Below are 18,626 nucleotides of genomic sequence, written 5' to 3' on the forward strand. Positions count from 1 at the left end.
AAGATTGATAGTCAGCTCTTACAGCATCTTGTATTTGACTGTTGCATAATAATATAAATCTCAGTCACTTGTGAGGTTTTTTCCTCAACTGACAGAGGAAGGTTATGATTACATACTGTCATTAAAATTACAAGATAGTGAGGAACTTTTGAAAAGTATACATCTGTTTCAAGACTGAGCCAGCTAAACATTTACCTAATTATATAAGGCACAATAACATTAAATAGTTACTTGCCATGCTTCACGCATGCAGATACAGAGTTTATTTCCTACACGGTGCTTTATCTGCATTTTACTCGTTGCACAAAACACATAGGTGTGGTTTAGAACAATGGGCATCAAAACTTTTATTTGAAGTACTTCAGCAAGGTGAACAGCTTGCCCAGTGAAGTGTGAGGCATAGTTGAGTGTAAGTGCCAGCTTATGCTTGTGCAGTACAGTGGATTCAAATTGAAAGCACCTGGATCTTTTTCCTGCTTTATTGCAGTCTGGCTGGACAGCTTGTTCCTGGGGGCTTTTTACTTGTCTTTAGTCCTGCTTCAGCTCTCAGCTCAGCTGGCCTAAGGATGTAGAGGAACAGTGTTTGTCCGTACTGAGAATAAACAATGGTTTGTAGTCTTGAAGAACAGCAGTTATTAAAACCCCCATGCTTTATATGACCCTAGTTAAAAGCCTTAATTTATGGAGCGTGCCTTGTAGTAATGCAATATCAAGAATTTGCCTGCCTGGCTTCAGCTGAATATGCTGAACATATATTTAGGCAGATTTGTTCCAAGATAGAGTAATTTGTTGAGATTTATACAGTATTTTCCAGAGCTGCAAAATATGTTTCTTGCTTCTGCCTTTAACTTAGACTTCCTGATATGGATCATGATGGGCCTGGAAGTTTGTAACTGAATATTTGCAGCAAGTAACTGAATGAATTTTCTTACCTGTTAAAAATAAATATTGCCTCAGGTAATAAATGGAGTGGAAAATACAACCTTAATACCTTTGCCAAGAAAATCTGAGCAAGCTGTACAGAGTTGTTTGAACTTCTAATGCATTTAAAAAACAACCTTAACTTGCTGGTTCTTCCACCTTGACCTACAACCAATGAATAATAACTTATTGTGGAAAACCTTGTTCTTAACTTCACACTGATAAAATTAAATACATTCTATCTTTAGTATTCTGATTTAGCATAATTAAAATAATGACTTACAGTTTGATAAATGTTATTTTCATTACTACAGTGCCCTGAAGCACTGCATGTGGAAAATTTTATAATATTACACAGATCTGGAGGTATGTAATGTGCTTGTCAGACCCTTAACTTGCATAAAGTGTTTTGGTTTTCGTAGCATATAAATTTAGAGTGTTTCTTTGGAAACTGAATAAAAGTAAGCAGTCAGATCCCTTCCAAAATGAAATGTAAATTACACCACTATGCAACTGCGAGGGTATCCTTATAATATTCCCATGGCAGGTAGAATTCAAGTGTCTTGCCATTCAGTAGAAGCTGCCTGTAAGCAGTATGACTGTGTCTGGGCTTGGTTTGGTGAGGGATTTTTTCCCAGTAATTTAACAGTCACTAAATAGAAACTGCTTCACTGATACTTATATTTTAATTTTTTTCTTGATCTGAAGTGCCATATCATGAACATTAAGAAAGCCTCCAGTATTTCAAGTGTGTTTTAAAAGTGCAGCAAGTAGCACTGTACTAATGTTGTCTGATGTTTTCTTTATTTTCACCTTCCCCTACAAGTCTGTTCTTCATCTGTAGATAGTCTGGATCTTTACCAGGATGGCTTTTAGGTCCTGGGGTTTTATTGACTGAGAAGCACAAATATATATCAGTGTCAAAGTTTAAAATAAATGTAACTACTTGTTAAAGATTCTGTATAATCCAGTTTTTTACTGTCTGTGCAGCCTCTGCTGGTGCCACAAATGATGTTCCAGCAGAAAATGTTTCATTTGATTCAACTGTATTATACTTATTCAGTGTTTTTTCTGAAATATCACATTCTGACATTAAAACAAGTGTCATAATTGTTGTGTACACTGTAGCATAGTTACCTTACTATTGGAAATAAATAAATTTCCTGCAACTTTTGTTGTTGAAAAATAATTCTTTTCTTGGCATTTAAGATAGAAGTTTGTAATCTAAGGAAGTACAGAGCTCTTTTGTTAAAATCAAATTTATGCTGTAGTCAGGAGTTAGCATTTCCTTTTTAACTGCAGCTATATTAATAGCAAGTATTATTTTAATAGCACTTCTCATACATACCTGCAAGAATGCACTACTAAGGTGGCAGTAATACTGGTGTCCCAGTTTGTAACGTGTTCAAAGCCCCAGTAAGACATTGGCAGAGCTGCCAGGAGAGGTCTGATACTCACTTGTGGAATTGATCTGGGCTGCTGAATGTGGTGGTGTCCTGGTACAGAGCTGGAGTGGAGCATAGCTCATTTAGCTACCTGCTGCAGTCCTTCTGCAGAGGATGTGTCAGTAATTAGTTTCCTGCTCGCTGAACCACTAAGTACAGAGCTATGTTTTTATTCTACTCTAATGCATTTTTTAAAGGAAGTATTCCAGAGCTGCATTTCCAGCTGATGACACAGAGCTGGTACTGGTCAGCAGGGCAGTCTGGTGCTGCTCATGTTCAACATCTGTATTAATGACGTGCTCTGTTGGGATGGAACAAACCCTCAGCACCTTTGCAGGTGATATCAAATGAGGCTGAATGGTTGACTCCTCTGGAGGTTAAGGTTGCCATTCAGGGGAAACACAGTAGGCTGGAGAAAAGGGTCTGACAAACCTCTTGAAATTTAACAATTGCAAGATGGAAAGTACTACACCTGTGTCAAAAGAGCCCCCTGCTATAGCACAGGCAAGACATGCACTGACTAGACTGTAGCTCTGCAGAAACAACACCTGAAGATCCTGTGAAAGAAAAAGTAGAATGGGAATCAGCAGGGTCCTTGCTGTACAGAAACCAGCCATGTGCTCTGCTGTATTAGCAAGGATATAGCCAGTGGGTCAGGAGGAGGGGTTCCACACTTCAAAGTCCATCTTTAACATAATGTGTCCAGTTTTGGTTCTCATACAGGGAAGACACTGATCTGAGGATTGCCAGCTCTCTCTTCCCTCTGAAATAACTGACTTGTGTCCCTGTAGGAGGCACAGGTTCTTTCTTGATTTTATTCTGGTAGCTGTTACCCATTTACTGGCCCATGCTGTTTCTTGTGGTTGTCAGAATGACACAGGTATTTTTATCGGCAAGCACTTGCAGATAATGCAGCTTTCTACATGCGTGAGTAGTTTTGAGTGGAAAAGAAGGCTTTTTGATGATCACATAAAATCTTAACGTCCTGAAAGGAACTATGTCTTGCCAAAGGGATGTCCCGATAGGATACATTACAGGACATCTTAATTACAGGCAAATTTCTGACCTCATGTTTTGCCACTCTTGGGCTAATTTTACCACATTTCACAGTTGTCTAAACACACTTTACCTATATCTTTGATATGTGTGATTGTGCTTGCTATGAAATAATAATTATAGATCTGCAAGAGCTCCAAAGCGTTTGAAGCCTGAGGTAGGGGAGAAAACTTGCTCCGTTCTTACATTTTAGAATTTTGGCTATAGCTCTCCATTTTCTTTTTTTCCTTTTTATCAGTTGGCTAACATGTAGGAACTTTAGATTGTATCTGGAAGCTGTTTTTTTTTAATATATCAATAGATAGAAATTGTTCAGCTGGAAAGAGTAATTCTGCTTAAAGGAGTGCAAGCAAGAAATACAGGGGTTTTTAAAAATAATTTTTATCTTTTTAACATATTTCAAGGTTTTCTTATGAACAGGTGGCTCTTAAAACTGAAATTGCCCCCTTCAGTTGCTGAAGAGCTGAGAAAAAAACCTCAATTTCTGTGAGCATTTGTTGTTGTACTGTAGGGCTTGTATCATCCAGCTCTTTGAAGTAAAGAGCCCTTTATGCTCAGTTGTTGTCTCTCTATAAATCATTCTGCATAGGTGTATAGACTATATATAGAACACACCACAAAGATATAACTAGATAATGGTGTATATAGATACACCCCAAAATTCTATATGTAGACTACACGACAAAGAATTAATTTTCCTCTGTTAACAAGTGTAATAACAGTTGGTAAGGAGCAGTCCTCTAGAACATATCCTTTGAGCTAAGTGAGTTTGCTGATGTGTGGAGTTGGTTGTTATCCCCAGCAGTGGCCAGCTGCTGATGCTGTGCTGCGATAAAGGCATATCGCTTGGGCCAGCCACGCTGGTAAAGTGCGCAGCTTTCTTGCTCTGACGCTGCGTTGGCTTTCAGCCAAAGAGAGGAAAAAGCGGCTTACTCTTGAAAAGAAATAATCTTTTCAAAATGCTGCTTTAGAGCACTTCTAGAAACACCCTTTCTAAAGTCTTTTTATTAAATACATGGTGAGTATGTGTTGTGTTTGTATAAAATCCAGAGCTTTCCCTGGGGGAGAGAGAGGACAGGCTTTTATCTTACATATGGTGTATATACTATTACACGTTGCAAATATGAAAGTCTTAATTTCATACTCTGAAGGGTTGAGTTCTGCTATCGTGATTTCACTTCGGTTCAGAAACTGTGGGACAATAATCCTTTTACTAGATGGCCACTTTTGAACTGCACTGTTTATCGCTTGCATCGGTATTGCAGTTCTTCAGTGATGCTGTGAATTTCTGTCTCACTTCAAGGAAACAAATAATTGTTTTTCCCCCTCTTAGAAGATTTTATACTCTAGGTCTTCAGGAATGCTATTCTGAAGTATCAATTGTTTTTCCTTATAAACATCAGAAATCACTTGGCCTAAAGTAATTTCATATTCCACTTTTGTCAGGTCAGCCTAAAGACTGACTTTTGAAATGGCTATCTCCCATGTAAGCGTATTTTGTATGGCTGTCTAATCTATGCATGCAAACATTGCCTAATAAGAAAGAAGGCTGTGATGTTGAGTATTTTAACTTCTTTTAAAATAAAATGTATTAATCCCATTTTGACTCTTTTGATCGGCAAGATCATAACTCTTATTTACATGGCTTAGTCTAGTGGAAGTAATTTTACCTTTTAGGAATGTAGGGTCTGTCAGCCCTGGAATTTATTCCATGCTGTGTTACATCTTGCTTCTGTTTGATGTTCTCTTTAAATGCACTGGAGCACACTTGCGTGTTTGTACATGCCACACTCTTCTCATGCTGCTGAAATAATGAAGCATGCCTGTTAAGTGGGATATGTTAAGTGAAAGTGAAGTAAAATTGTAAGGATTTCTATGCTCCAGTTGTGGTGCATTTAATTTTGCTTCATTTTTGGTCTCTGACATCCAGCATCCTGATATGATTTAAAAGCTTTCATCCCTTTTTCAAGCTGTGTTCAAGACTGCCAGTGTTCATTGCTGCAGCAAGAAGGGCTTGCACCTTAAAGAACTCACTTGGGAGGTGGTAGTATGCCTTTTCTTGATTGCTTATGACCCTTAGTTCTAATCATTTTATGCTTTTTAATGCGTTACTGTGAGTTGAATTTGCTTCCCGTACACTCAGCTAAGTTCCAGAGAAAGTCCAAACAAGTGAAGGTCAAGGACAGAGCTTGATGAAGAGAAATAAAGTGGAGGAAAATGAAAACCACTTGCCAGTGGCAGCAGCAAGGTCTTTGTGAAATATCACTCTTGAAGGCATTTCACTTTGCTGTAAGAGATATTGTCCCTGTATGGATTAAGGGGACAATATGGAAAGGGGACATGGAAATTGCACCTGGACTTGAGCTTGTTAGAAGGTGTTTTGCAACACATTTGAGACACCAGTGTGTGATGCCTAATTCTGCTGATATCCAGGCTGTATTACTTACCACAATACCGAGAAACCTTTCAGCAATGTAGAGAAGTTAGGTGCTTGTAGTTCACTTGAAATCCTTTTGCTTCAAATCTTGACCAATATTGGGTACCTTATTGTTGGATAAATGTCTGGTTTAATCAAGTTTTGAGTCTTTCTGTCTGTTTCCAAAAGACTTGAAATATATTTGTAGTCTGATATTTTGGATCACTAGAGGCTTATCTGTAAGAAAGAGTTATTAATAGCTCAGGTTTTGCTTCTGTGACAGTGGTCTGTGTATGCAAATCATTCTCTGCTTATGGTGAAGGCCTTTAGCTCTGGCTAGTTGTGGCTGATGGCTTGAGGGAAGATTTAGCAGTTGTTCAGGTGAAGTGGTAGCTGTACAGATAGAAAAGTGCTTCTGGTCCTGCAAGTGTGGTTTCAGAATCCCAGTGTTCTGAGAGAGGATGCACAAGTTGGCTCACAATTTGGAAGCAGGTTTGTAAGTTGCCCTATGCTTATCACAACACAGAACAGGGTGCACCTGTAGAAGTTTACTGCCACTCCTGTGCCATGGTGTAGCTAACTCAAGTTGACTGTACTGAAATGAGGTAAAGTGTGAGGTCAGGAGGAGGGAGGAGGACTCTCAGTACTGGTAGTGCACACGTGTGGGGAACTTCCAAACTCTGACACCATTGTCCCGTGGTGCTGCGAAAAGAACTGGGAGTTGCATGCACTAAAAGTGCCATTCTAGGAATTTTCATTTCTTACATTTCACTTACCTTTTTTTGTGCAGTTTTAGTTTGAGGATGACCTTAGAGGATTATGGGGTTCGTGTAGACTAATACTGTGTGACGCTTTATCTCTGCCTATCAAAGTGTGTTGGCAGCAGATAGTGTGCAATATGTTGCACGTCATCTCATCTCACAGCTCAGGTTGTGACAGCGAGAGCTTTGCAGGGAACTTCTGTCCTCTACCTGTGCCTTAAGCCCATCATGTTGTCAGAACAACTCTCTAAAATAGAATTTTCTGGAAAGATTAGTATTAGAATTTTACAGGATATAAACAATTTCCAAAACAGGTAAATTGTTTTGAGGGAGAACACACTTCTTGAATGTCTGGTTTTGCCTTTTTTTTCCCCCTAAAATGGATGTTTTGGTAACATGGACTTCACAACTGTTTCCTGTTATGTCTCTAGTTAACTAGTGGAAAAAAATTCTTCACTCTAAAATAATTTCTTTTGACTTAGCCAGAAGAGGTTGTTTTAAGAACATAGATAAGGTGTAATGCATCATAGATACTGGGTTTATTTGGGTTTGCGGTTTTTTTTAGAATGAAGATAACATTTTGGATTACAATTTACAGTTTCTCATAATTTGTAAACTGTTAATATGCCTTACTTTAAATACTTGGAATTAAAATCTGTAATATGCTTTTTAAATACTTTTCAGTTACGTTGCTTGTAAGATATTGTGGGAGATCTTAAAGTACAATTAGGTCATATTTTTAGATCAACACATGCTTTCTTGAAAAAAAAAAAACAGATTAAAAAGCTGGCTGCTGATTGCTATTTAGCAGACTTCCTCTTCAGGGTTGTGGTGTGTCCGTGTTCCCATTACAGTGTGCTCATAACAAAACCCGGAACCACACCCCATTGTATTACTCTAAATTCACTCTGCTTAGAGTTGATGGGTTTTCTCCCCCTGTTGATCTCCTCAGTGTGAGCAGCTGTTTACTGGAAAGCACATGATGGACCCTGAGTTTTCAACAGGCCAGGAAGAACTGTCTTTTGGCTAATGAGATGCTAATGGGCAGCATTATCTCTGGAATAAATCGAGGAGGTGATTGAAAGCTTTGTCGATGTTGAATTTCTCAGAACATTTGACACTGCAAGTTAAACTTGTATTCAACAAGCATCTTGCATCCAGCTGAAGAGGAAAATCATTGATCATAAAACAAATGTTCGTGAAATGCATCGAAGGGGAGAATTGGGAAGACAGCACTTGTTAAACCCAGAATGACAATAAGATACTTACCCTTCTAGTTCAGTGAACTTTCACCGTGGTTGTACGTTGTTAGTGTGTCTGTAGCATCTATTCTTGCTCTGTCATTTGGAAAGTGTAACTTTGTACCTCTGACGTGTTTGTGAGGTTTCGCTCAGCGCTTTGTCAGGAGCTCTGTGGTCTCCTACGTGTAGTGTAGCCCGAGTGTTCACATAGATCCCTTTCACCTTAGTAGAGCTTACATGAATTGAAGCCTAAATAAAGTTTTGGTAAATGAAGTAAACCAAGTGTTGGTGGCTGCTGTATTGTGGTTGTTGAAGATGCACCCAGTGGAATATTAAATCTCTACTAAAAGAGCAGAAGGGGAGGTTGTCATGCAAAACTAAAGGGCTTCTCTGCAACCTTAGTCCACATAGATCAAAAAACAAGGCAGCAGCAATAGCAATCTCCTTGTCCTAAATTTATCACAAAGGCAGACCATAACTAGGTGATTACTTTAAGGCTATGGATCTTTTGTCTTGGAATCCTTTTAGGGCTGCATGTCACTATAAGCCATAGTTTCAGCTGTGATTGTGAATGTGGGTTTTTTTTCTTTCTTTTCTATTCCCTTCTCATCTGCTCACAAAAGTAAGGAAAGTGCTTTTAAGTGGAAATCTGCCTGTGTGCCAAGCAGTTAATGGAAGTCATTTTGTATTTTGATCCTACCATTTTTCAGCAGCTCTTTTGAGACATCTGCTTTTAAACTTCTTTTTAAACATTCGCCTGCTGCAAGAAAGTTTTTTGGAAATAGTGTGTAGTTGTAACTTGCACTGCAGCGCAAAAGGCATACATAGCTTGACAAGATAAAAGTAGTAAACATAATTTGAAGTCATAGCAACTTAGAATGATGAGGGTGTCACAGGGGAGCTTTTTCATCTTGCTCACAATCTATGGCTCAAAGAAAATGAAAAAGTCTGTCTCAGTGCTATGACAGACAATGCAAAGTACACTAAGCTCCCCAGTGCTTCACTGAAAAGAGTGTAGTAATTGCATTTGGTGGTAACCTCAGGGTGTTGTTACTAAGGACTCATCTTGCCCTTATCAATTTTATCCATCCATGAAGAAAGGGAGCCCAGCTTCAGGAAACCACAAAGTAATTTATTATTCTCTATAGGGCCTTGGTCATTCAGGGGGTTCTTGGAAGTCCTCAATCAGGAACCTGTTAATACATAGCATCTCAAAATACTTTTGTAGGAATCAGTTGTGTAAATGTCTCTTTGTACTCTGGCTTTGGAGTAATTAGTGAAAATGAAAAGAAGGACGTTTCTTTTACCTTTACTATATAGATGCAATTCAAGGAAAAGTCTGTACAACATGACAGCAAAGTCAACTCTTTTTTTTAAACTGTGGTCAAAAAAGTCCTTTGATTTAGGTATAAATACAAGAAATTGTTCAGTACTATTATAAACCCTTGTTTTGGTTTTAATACTGTTCCAATTTTTATAAAATTTTCTTCTTAAAGATTTTGGATTATAGTTGTTAGTTAGTTCCCGTTTGTAGAGTCTCTGATCCTACTCCTCATCTGTCAAATCATCTTTTTACATTAATGATCTTTGTCTTAATCTTTCCCTATAAAAAGAAATTACTCCAAGTAAGCTGGAAATTTGGCCTTAAATTTCTTTATAAGGAGGTGAAGAGAACTGGTTAACAAAAATATGATTTACCATAGAAACAGCTCAGCCAATAGTATGTATGCAGTAAATTAACTATTCCATGGTACTTTCATATTTAATACCGAACATAGCAACAAGATGATGGCTTGACAACAATAGCAGCTGCATGTATTTTTTTCCTTTTTTTTGAAAGAATGTTCTTGTGGGAAAAAATAGATTCCCTGGAAGGTAATTTATATTACAAGTTTCATCACAAAAATTCTGTGGGTGGATACAATAGCCTAGAAATTAAATTAGAGATTTGTATAATAAATGATAGGTTTGATTTGATGTGACACTTCTAGTCTCTTGCAAGTGACATAGCTACAGGCAATAGAATAATCTCTTCCCCTTGTGAAGATAAATGTTGTATCAGACCAAACTATCTTATATTAAATTACAACTTCCCTTTTTATTTTTTTACCATATGAAAAGATTCATGAGACTCTTTGTTAAATAATAGCATGACCCAATTATAAGAGTACTTTGGCCAAAATGTCTTGAAGATATTTTCTGTTATCAGCTGTGTGATTAATTTATGTGGGAAACTGCCGTAACAGACCTGATCTGAAAAAAGGAATTTTCCTTTATGCATCATGTGGCATGATTGTGGCCATACTGAGCTAGAAGGTGCTTTTCTTACCACAATTGGATGGAAACCCTCAGATAGAAATGAAGTATGATAAGAGGAATCTGATAACTTGACTGTCTCTCTTGCAGGGAAGAGGTTTATGGTATGTGTGGCTCTTACACAACTTGATCAGACTCAGACCATTGTTTTTCATGTTTTGGCAGAGAGAAGGAGCAAGAAAGGGAAGAACAGTTAATGGAAGACAAGAAAAGGAAGAAGGAAGATAAGAAAAAGAAGGACTCTGCTCAGAAGGTGGGTTTTGATATTTGAATTCTTTTATCCGGCTGAAACATAAATAGTATTGGTGGTAATAAGATGTTAAATTTTTTGTATTTGAACTTAAAAATTGATTGGTGAAGAGCGGTGCTCTTTAAAAACATTTTAAAGACACCACTCGTAGAGTGGTGCTTCTTTTAAAGAATCTTTTTTGCATCATTTTCCTGGAACTGAAGTGTTTAACTTGGATATATCTTCTCCTCAGATTGTTGTGTAAAATGAAAGAATGTTTTTGATACAAAGTGTTTAAGTTACTTAATATGACTTCTTTGGATCTCTCTCTACACAACTGCTACCTGTTTGAGGTGTTTGTGGATTGAAATACTGATAGGCTTTTGCAATTCTTGCAGTAAAACTGAGTAAATATTTATTAGAGCAGGAAGATAATTTTTTAAAAAATCATTAAGGAAGTTTATATGAAATATTTACTAATGAAGGTTGCGTTTATGTTTTTTGCTAAGTATTACTTGCATTTTACATTTTCTATAGCTAATAGCACTTTTGCTGAAGTCTGCCAGTTCAAGTCTGAGTTGTGGAGAATTTGTAAGTCACCAGAAATTGGTTCTGCTAAGAAAGCATGTTTGAAATTTGGTGTACTAGAAGGTCTGTTTTTTGCAAAAAACATCTGGCAGGTTGTTCTGGCAGGAATTAACTTGACACAGGAGCTTGAGTCTCTTAGGGTGTTATCCATGCTTTTTACCAGTAAAATCCTTTCTGGGCTTCCCAGTATGGGATAGGTGCAACCACCCTGGAGCAAGTCCAGCAAAATGCCTTTAAGATGATTAAAGGACTGGAGGATCTGACAAATGAGGAGAGGCTGGGAGTGTTATGACTGTTCCTCCTGGAGGGAGAGGAGGCTTGGGGATCTCATCAATGTATGTTAATACCTCGTGGAAGGGAGTAAAAAGATGGAGGCAGACTCTTCTCCACGGTGCCCAGTGGCAAAGCATAAGGTGTTACATACATATTGAAAGTCTGCCTAATCATAAAAAGACTCCTTTTTTGTGTGTGTATGTGGCTGGGCAACCATTGAAACAGGTTTCCCAGAGGGGTTGTGGTGCCTCTGTCTTTAGATGCTCAAAACTGAGTTTCATGTGGTCCTGTGCAATCCAGTTTTGATGATTTTGTTTCAAATTGAGAAGCCTCTTGGGGCCAGGTGGAGGACAGGTGTGGATTAGAGGACAGGTGGGAACTGTGGATTGGATTTCCAGAGGCTGTTCCTTCCATCGTCAATGATTATGTGAAACTGAGAGCGAAAGGCTTTACTTTCTTTCAGTACTCTGTTTTTCAGTTGCTTCAGTAACAGATCAGGTGATGAAAGATCAGTGTTCACTCTTACATTCTGTGAGTTTCTGATGAGAGCAGACAGCACCAACCTCAGTTTAAATCTTGGCTTATCTAGGGCTTTTTCACCAATTTGAGTCTATCAGTTTAAACTGGGTGTGGATAAATGTGTGTCAGTTGTCTTCATCCAGTTGATTCATCCCCAAATAACAGTGCAAAAGAGCAGTTGCTATGGATAAAGTCTCTCCAGTGTCTTTTTGCCTCGGTGACAGTGCTGTTTAATGTTCAAGTAAAAAAAGGTATGTAGAAACCAGAAAGAGCAGACCCTTATGAATAAAGAGTAAAGACTTGAAGATTATGTGCTGAAATTCAGTGATAAAAGGGAAACTTGAAAAGGCTGTACTGATCATCTTGATAACAGTGCTGTGTTTACTGAGGAATTGGTGCTTTGAATAAAAAAGAGATTTGCCAGCTTTCCTGTGTGGTCTCTCACCTAGTAAGTTGTTCAGTACATATTCTGCCACACTCTCAGGAAGGGTAAAGATAAGTAATTTAATCTCCTAGAAGCCAAACTTGACAGTAATAGCTGGAGATAGGTAAGAATAGCAAAGTGGGCAGCCAAATGGACAAAATATAAATGTGTGTGTTCATTCTTACTGGCTGTGGAGGTGTTCACCAAATAAGCAGCTATGATTTCAGGGTACCATTTTCAAACAAAGTTTAACGTGAAGCAATTGTTCTGTCTGGATCGTCTGAAACTTAAAAAACAAAATTAAAAAAAAATCACTTTAAAGGAAGTTACACAACAAGTTCACAGCTTAAATATACCTGTTGGTGTCCAGGGAGCTGTTTGGTAGCTCCTCAGTAGGCTGAGATTTATTCCAGCTTTCCATTCACTGTGGCTTCTCCCACCTTGCTGATGCTCATAGGTTGCCCACAGAGAGATGACAGCTGTAAATATGAGACATTGTCATATTTTTTTCAGCTTTTGAATTTTAGATGAAAGCAATCACAAAACGAGTTCATTTTGACTAGGAGAGAGAGACATTATAGGCAGGAGTTTTATTTGGTTTTTTTTGTCTAAAGTAATTTGTGTTTATCGTGTAGAATTTTTCATGGATTCAGAAAAATGTTTCTTATCCAAGTAGACAAGTTACTAATTTACTAAATGTGTCTACTGTTGACTATAATAAACTTACCAGCATTATCAGATTGTGTTAATTAATATTTTTCCCCCTTTCCTTTAGTAGCCAAGCATCAGGGTCAATTAAATGTGTAACAGAATCTTTAACTGCCACAGAAGATGATGTAATTTGATGCATACAGGATTTTTCATAAGTGAAGTGGATAATTGGTGTGTGGCTTGGTACAGACATGGTTTTGGTACAGATACATATTTGTCCTTGAGGCTTTGGGATAGTGTATGTCTGTGAGGTTACAATGCTTAAGATTTTGTATTTTAGTGAATGTTCCACTTTCATTATTGCAGTTTTCATCTTTCCAAAGTAAACAATAGCATAGCAATTTAGTGCAGTTTGTCTTTTTATTCTTTACCTTACAAAGGAGTTCTGGCTTGGTTAGTTTCAACAATAAATTGCTTTTTACTTGTGCTTTCATTATTCTATACTGTTGCTGTGTGCTTTCCAGAAATATAGACTAGTTCAGCGATTTCTTTTAAGAATAGGTGTCATAGAACCTGACACATGATGATCTTTAGGGTTTTTCATTATTGTGTAGTGGAACTCATGATGGACATGTTCAAAAAATGCTACAATACACACAATTCCAGAGAATATACCAGTGATGTGTTTGTCACTGCTGTAGCTTGAAATTTGCTATGCTGAAACAATGTAGGGTACAGATACAAATACAAACCCATATTGAGTTTGTTGGCCAACATGAATGCTCATTTCAGTCATTGACTTCTTGTTGCTTTCATTAGCTTTACTTTATAGGTGTTGCTGGTACTCTTTGTAAGTGTGGAAATGAATCCAGTAAGGTTTAGAGTTATTTCTCCTTGGAAGAGATGTTCTAGGAAAGGTGAAATGGGAAGATGGCAGAGAGACAGACTGCTGTGGTTACTTCAGGCCCCAAAAGTCTACTGTAAGGATACTCTCAACAGAAGGAAGGCTTTGTTACACTTTAACTGAAATACTTCATCTCCAAAATCTGAGAGAACTGTAATGCTATAGCATGTGTTTATTTGTGCTTTGGAAGCCGTGTTTGGGATGAGGAGGAGGATTAAGTACTTAAAATCATGAGTGAAGTATGATTGTTTCTGCCAGGGACTTTTGCATCAGGCAGAGTTATTATAGCAGCTGTAGCACTTTTGAAAACCTTCAATATATATGTATATATATAACTAGGAATACTGTTTAGACTTTTGTAGTTAATCGGTTGTTTTCATTCAACAACAAATTCTGTTCTTTTGCTGATATATTAAGATTGTGATTTAGCACAACATGTTCAATGTTTGTTTTGCACTGCTTAAAACTCTATTTACATTCTTGCTCTTAATTTGCAGGTCACAGATCAAAAAACCAAAGGTAAGAATCTTTGATCATAAGGGTACTTTTATTGACTTGAGTCAAGATTCAGATCTTTACCAAAACTGTTAGAAAAGGAAGGGGACATATGAGCAAAGATGAAACACTGAATATGAATATTCAGAAGAAATAAGTTGAGGTGATTAAAATGGAGAAACTACAACTACTCTGCAGATGTGTTGTCAGCATCGAAATAGTTGAAGAAAAAGTGAGGATTGTGGACGAGATAGGTTAGCTGAAATACTCAGTTCTCTGTTTTACAACGGTTTTAGACAAATAACCAAGACTGAAAAGAAACCACCTTTATAAAGGGAATGAAAGATGGCAAAAGTACTGCTTATAGAGAGGTACCAAAATGAATGGAAATTTCTTGGGTTTGGAAACTTAAATTCAGGCACATAGAAGTCCAATAGAGAAGACAGGACTGATGAGTGAGGATCTTGAAATTTGAACTAAATAATTTAGCTGTTGTAAAAATATATTTAATCTTGCTTTGTGTATCAGTTTTTGATAAATTTTGTGGGGAAATTGCCATTAGTGAAAGAAAAGCACTAAAATAGTAACTTGATTTTATGGCTAACAAGAACTTTTTGGGGTTTGGGCAATGACGCCTGTCTAGAGAAATCGGAAAACCCATAAAAAATAAAATGTGGTGAATAGTGCATTCATGTTGCCAGAGCGAGACCCACTTCTGTTGATCTCATGTTTGTAAAAGTTTTACTAATTGTGCTTAGTTTGTCTAGAGTCTCTTGAGCAAATTTTGTGATGGTGTTAGCTCCTCAAGGATTTGCGGTTTTCTTCTCCAGTGCCTAATAGTCCTCGGGAGCAGCTTGTTTTTGCTTAGAGGGGCACCTGGTGACCAGCAAGGCAACCTTAAGTGAGCCAAATACAGTTGCTCTGTGTAGGACTGTCTTTTGGGTGAGAGTCAGCTATTACTGCCTTGCTGAAGAGCAGCACAAGCAGCAGCAACTCAGATTGTTACCTCTGAATCCAAAAGGAGGCAGATTATTTCCCATCTTTCTGTTTGTTTGGGCAGTGGTGTGTAGCCTAGTAAACAGGTGAAAACTTGGGTTCTGATTTCAGATTTCCCATAAAGATGATGATGCATAGCAGTCCAAAAGCCAGTTGAAGATCAGGAAGGTGGAGCCAGTTACATTTGACTGCTCATATTTTAAAATTAGTCACTATCTAGAGTATATTCTTTGCCAACTTTACATTTGCCAGAGCAAAATTGATGAACATAGAGTTTCATCCTAGACTACGGAGTTGCACATGGGAGCAAAAAGGTCTGCTGCTACTGCTAATTCCTGCTTCTTTAGGTTGTTTTTGGTTGTTGAGAAGGTGGAAGCTGCGCAGTATTTAAGAGATTAAGTAATGAAAGCAAAGAGTCACAGTGAGTCCTTGTAGCTAGCACAGGTTTAAGTGGAAAAACTTCTGATTTTCATCCTTCCTGTTTTTCAGTGCCCGAAGTGACGAAACCAAGTTTAAGCCAACCAGTGGCTGCCAGCCCAATTGGCAACTCTCCATCGCCACCAGTCAATGGTGGCAACAATGCCAAGAGGGTGGCAGTGCCGAACGGACAACCGCCAAGCGCCGCCCGCTACATGCCTCGGGAGGTGCCGCCGCGATTCCGTTGCCAGCAGGACCACAAAGTGTTACTGAAACGTGGGCAGCCCCCTCCGCCATCCTGCATGCTCCTTGGGGGTGGAGCAGGGCCTCCCTCCCCAGCAGCACCAGGAGCAAACCCAAACAACGCACAACCAGTGACAGGAGCACTGCTGCAGAGCGACAGTGGGACTGCAACAGGCAAGTGATGATAATAAATGATAGTAAAGGAAGGTGTTGGTGCATGGCAGAAAAGGGATGGCTGAAATTGTACATGAGCCTGTCATTATATAGCAAAACTCAGGTTGCTTTTGGGGAGCTTCTGCTGTTTCAGTGTACAGGCTTCTGTTGGCAGCAATGGAATTAATTTTTACTACTAGATGCAACGAGTGGTTTAATTTTTTCAAGTATGTTTTGAGTGCTTTTAATTGGTTGCTGAAATGTTCTGCAGCAAGGTAAACGGAAGGCATAAATAAACAGCATTTTATGGTTGTCACTGAGTAGTTCCTAATGGCTCTTCAGGTTTCTTTGACATGAATTTCCTGTCTTGTCACATTTTTGTATCATCTCGTAAAACAGGCATATAGATGCCAGGTCTGCAAAGGGCAGGTGCCTGTCACATCTTGTCTGGATGAAACACAAAGATGACCTATTGCTCCTCACTTCTGGTTTTTTGTAGTAATCTTATTTTTTATACTTAGATAAGCCTTTTTGTACAAGTGGTGACTGTTCTGTTTTTACTTTTCCATTCATTTTGTATTCCAAAAGATAAATTGATTTTTTTTTTGGTGAGCATGGGGAAGTTAAAGCTGCTCCTGAATTTTTTAGACCTTTGGTGAATTGCAGTAGCTGTAATATTTCTTCTTTAATTATAATAGTAGAACAAACAAAATTTCACTCAAAATATTTGCCTTTCAAAGAAAGAGTTAGGTGACCTGTGAAGTCAAGGACAGCTTCAATTCTAACAATAAGGATTTTTTAAAAAGAAATATTAAATACTTGCAAGTCAAGGAGAATAAAATAACAATACCAGTATGTCTGAGTTTTCTTTGAAAATCATGCCAGATCAATGGGATCATGATTTTTTTACCATTGCGGAAATCAAACTTTTTAGTTCTCCGTGGTTTGGAATTAAAAGCAGGTGACTTGTACAGAATGAAGTGAGCTAGGTGGGATGGCTGTCCTTATTAAATAGGATTCTAGGAAAAAGAATAATTCTGTTTGTGGCGTCACTACTTGAATTCATTTGTACTGAATCCCTGTTTGACAGAGTATTTATGTTGTCTTTGATAATTGCTGTTTAATAAAGGAGAAGGTGAATGTCAAACTACAATGGCAAAATTTTTACTTATCAGTTTAAAAACAGAGGTCTTGGAGATAACTTATTTTGATAAAACACCTGAAACAAAACATGCACTGAAGTCTATGGTTCCTGTATAAAATCCTGGTACTGGTATGCTTTCACAGTTATTGTAGTAGACTGACTAAGAAAAATTTGTGTTAGTGAAGCATTCTAAAAGTTTTCAAAACTTCTCATGAGCAACATTTTTTTTTGCTGTTGGGTGTACTATATGAGGACCATTTTGAAGTATTTTGAGAGACTCCTTAAGTTGTATGTATTTATTTGACAATATTTGTTTTTCTGAGGTTGAAATTTGGTATTATACATTCTCATATTTTTATGCTTCATTTAATGGTGCATTAACAACTAAGAGGTTACATGGCTGTATTAGCCATTGGTTAGTTGTATTATCCTGATGTAAATCAGGAGTGCCAGGAAAGATGTGGGTCCTTGAGATCTGCCTCACCCCATCCATTTTTCTGCACCATAATGAGTTAACTGGGCTGGGGATCTGACTTGTATTAAAATTAAATCAAGTTTGTTTTTAAAGCTGATTTCAGTCTTTACCCATTCACCCAGCAGAATATCAGTGGGAGCATAGATGCTAGCCTATGAGAGTGTAGGTGTGCCAGAGGAGTGGGAATGAGCAGGTGAATAAGAGAGACACTGGGGCTGTGTCTCTCTTATTAGACATAGCTTTAGGTGCTTCATTAAAGTGCTTGTGGAAGTGCAGTGTTATCGGCCTGGTACATTGCTGATCCCACCTCACATCTGGCTGCTGACAAACTGAACTTCAGTTTTGGCCCAATTTGGTCAAGCATGTGTGCACTGATACTGTGGTTAAATTCATGCCACATGAAAGAAAAAAGCAGGTTCCCAATAGGGAAGATCATGCAGCTTACCTGCTTGCTCACATTCTTATTTTCACCAGATGGTCATAGGTGGTGTTGGTGAGGATTTAATATTAAAAGTCAACACATAATCCTTCTTCACATCGACCTTTTTCTACCAGGATTGAAATCCTTCTAGCAAAACTAGTGTCCTGAAAGATGACACCAGGTATACTATTGTCTCACACCGATGCAGGAGACTGAGATGATGGGTGTTTTATGTAATTCTTCCAATACCAGTGGTAATTCAGGACATACAAGACAGTTTTGGACAAAAAGGTTTAGATTTTATTGGTGAAAAGTCTTTCAATAGTTATGATTGTTGCCACTGTCAAAAACAACAAGGGAAGGCTGGTTTCATAAAACAATCCAATAAATTGTGTCTTAGCATGCTATATGTGAGCAATCACCCCAGTCTTAATACTTTTAGAATGTCTTCACAGGAATTAAATGGTTCTGTTAAAGTCACTGATTTGAAGATCTTGCTAAGTTCAGAGCTGCCTATGCATCATTCATTGTCTGAACC

General features: G+C 38.0%; 1 protein-coding gene across 5 annotated transcripts in view; it reads left to right on the top strand.

The window, feature by feature from the left end:
• TNRC6B (trinucleotide repeat containing adaptor 6B) overlaps nt 1–18,626 on the top strand; it is a 118,552-nt gene that overhangs the window by 67,733 nt on the left and 32,193 nt on the right. For all 5 annotated transcript variants that reach the window (XM_030960595.1, XM_030960591.1, XM_030960594.1 and 2 more), the window contains 3 exons: nt 10,322–10,409; nt 14,242–14,263; nt 15,725–16,069. In XM_030960595.1, coding sequence (XP_030816455.1) covers nt 10,322–10,409; nt 14,242–14,263; nt 15,725–16,069 — 455 coding nt within the window. The remainder of the gene's footprint in view (nt 1–10,321; nt 10,410–14,241; nt 14,264–15,724; nt 16,070–18,626) is intronic.

Source organism: Camarhynchus parvulus, chromosome 1A, assembly GCF_901933205.1.
Source record: "Camarhynchus parvulus chromosome 1A, STF_HiC, whole genome shotgun sequence".
Lineage (NCBI taxonomy): Eukaryota > Metazoa > Chordata > Aves > Passeriformes > Thraupidae > Camarhynchus > Camarhynchus parvulus.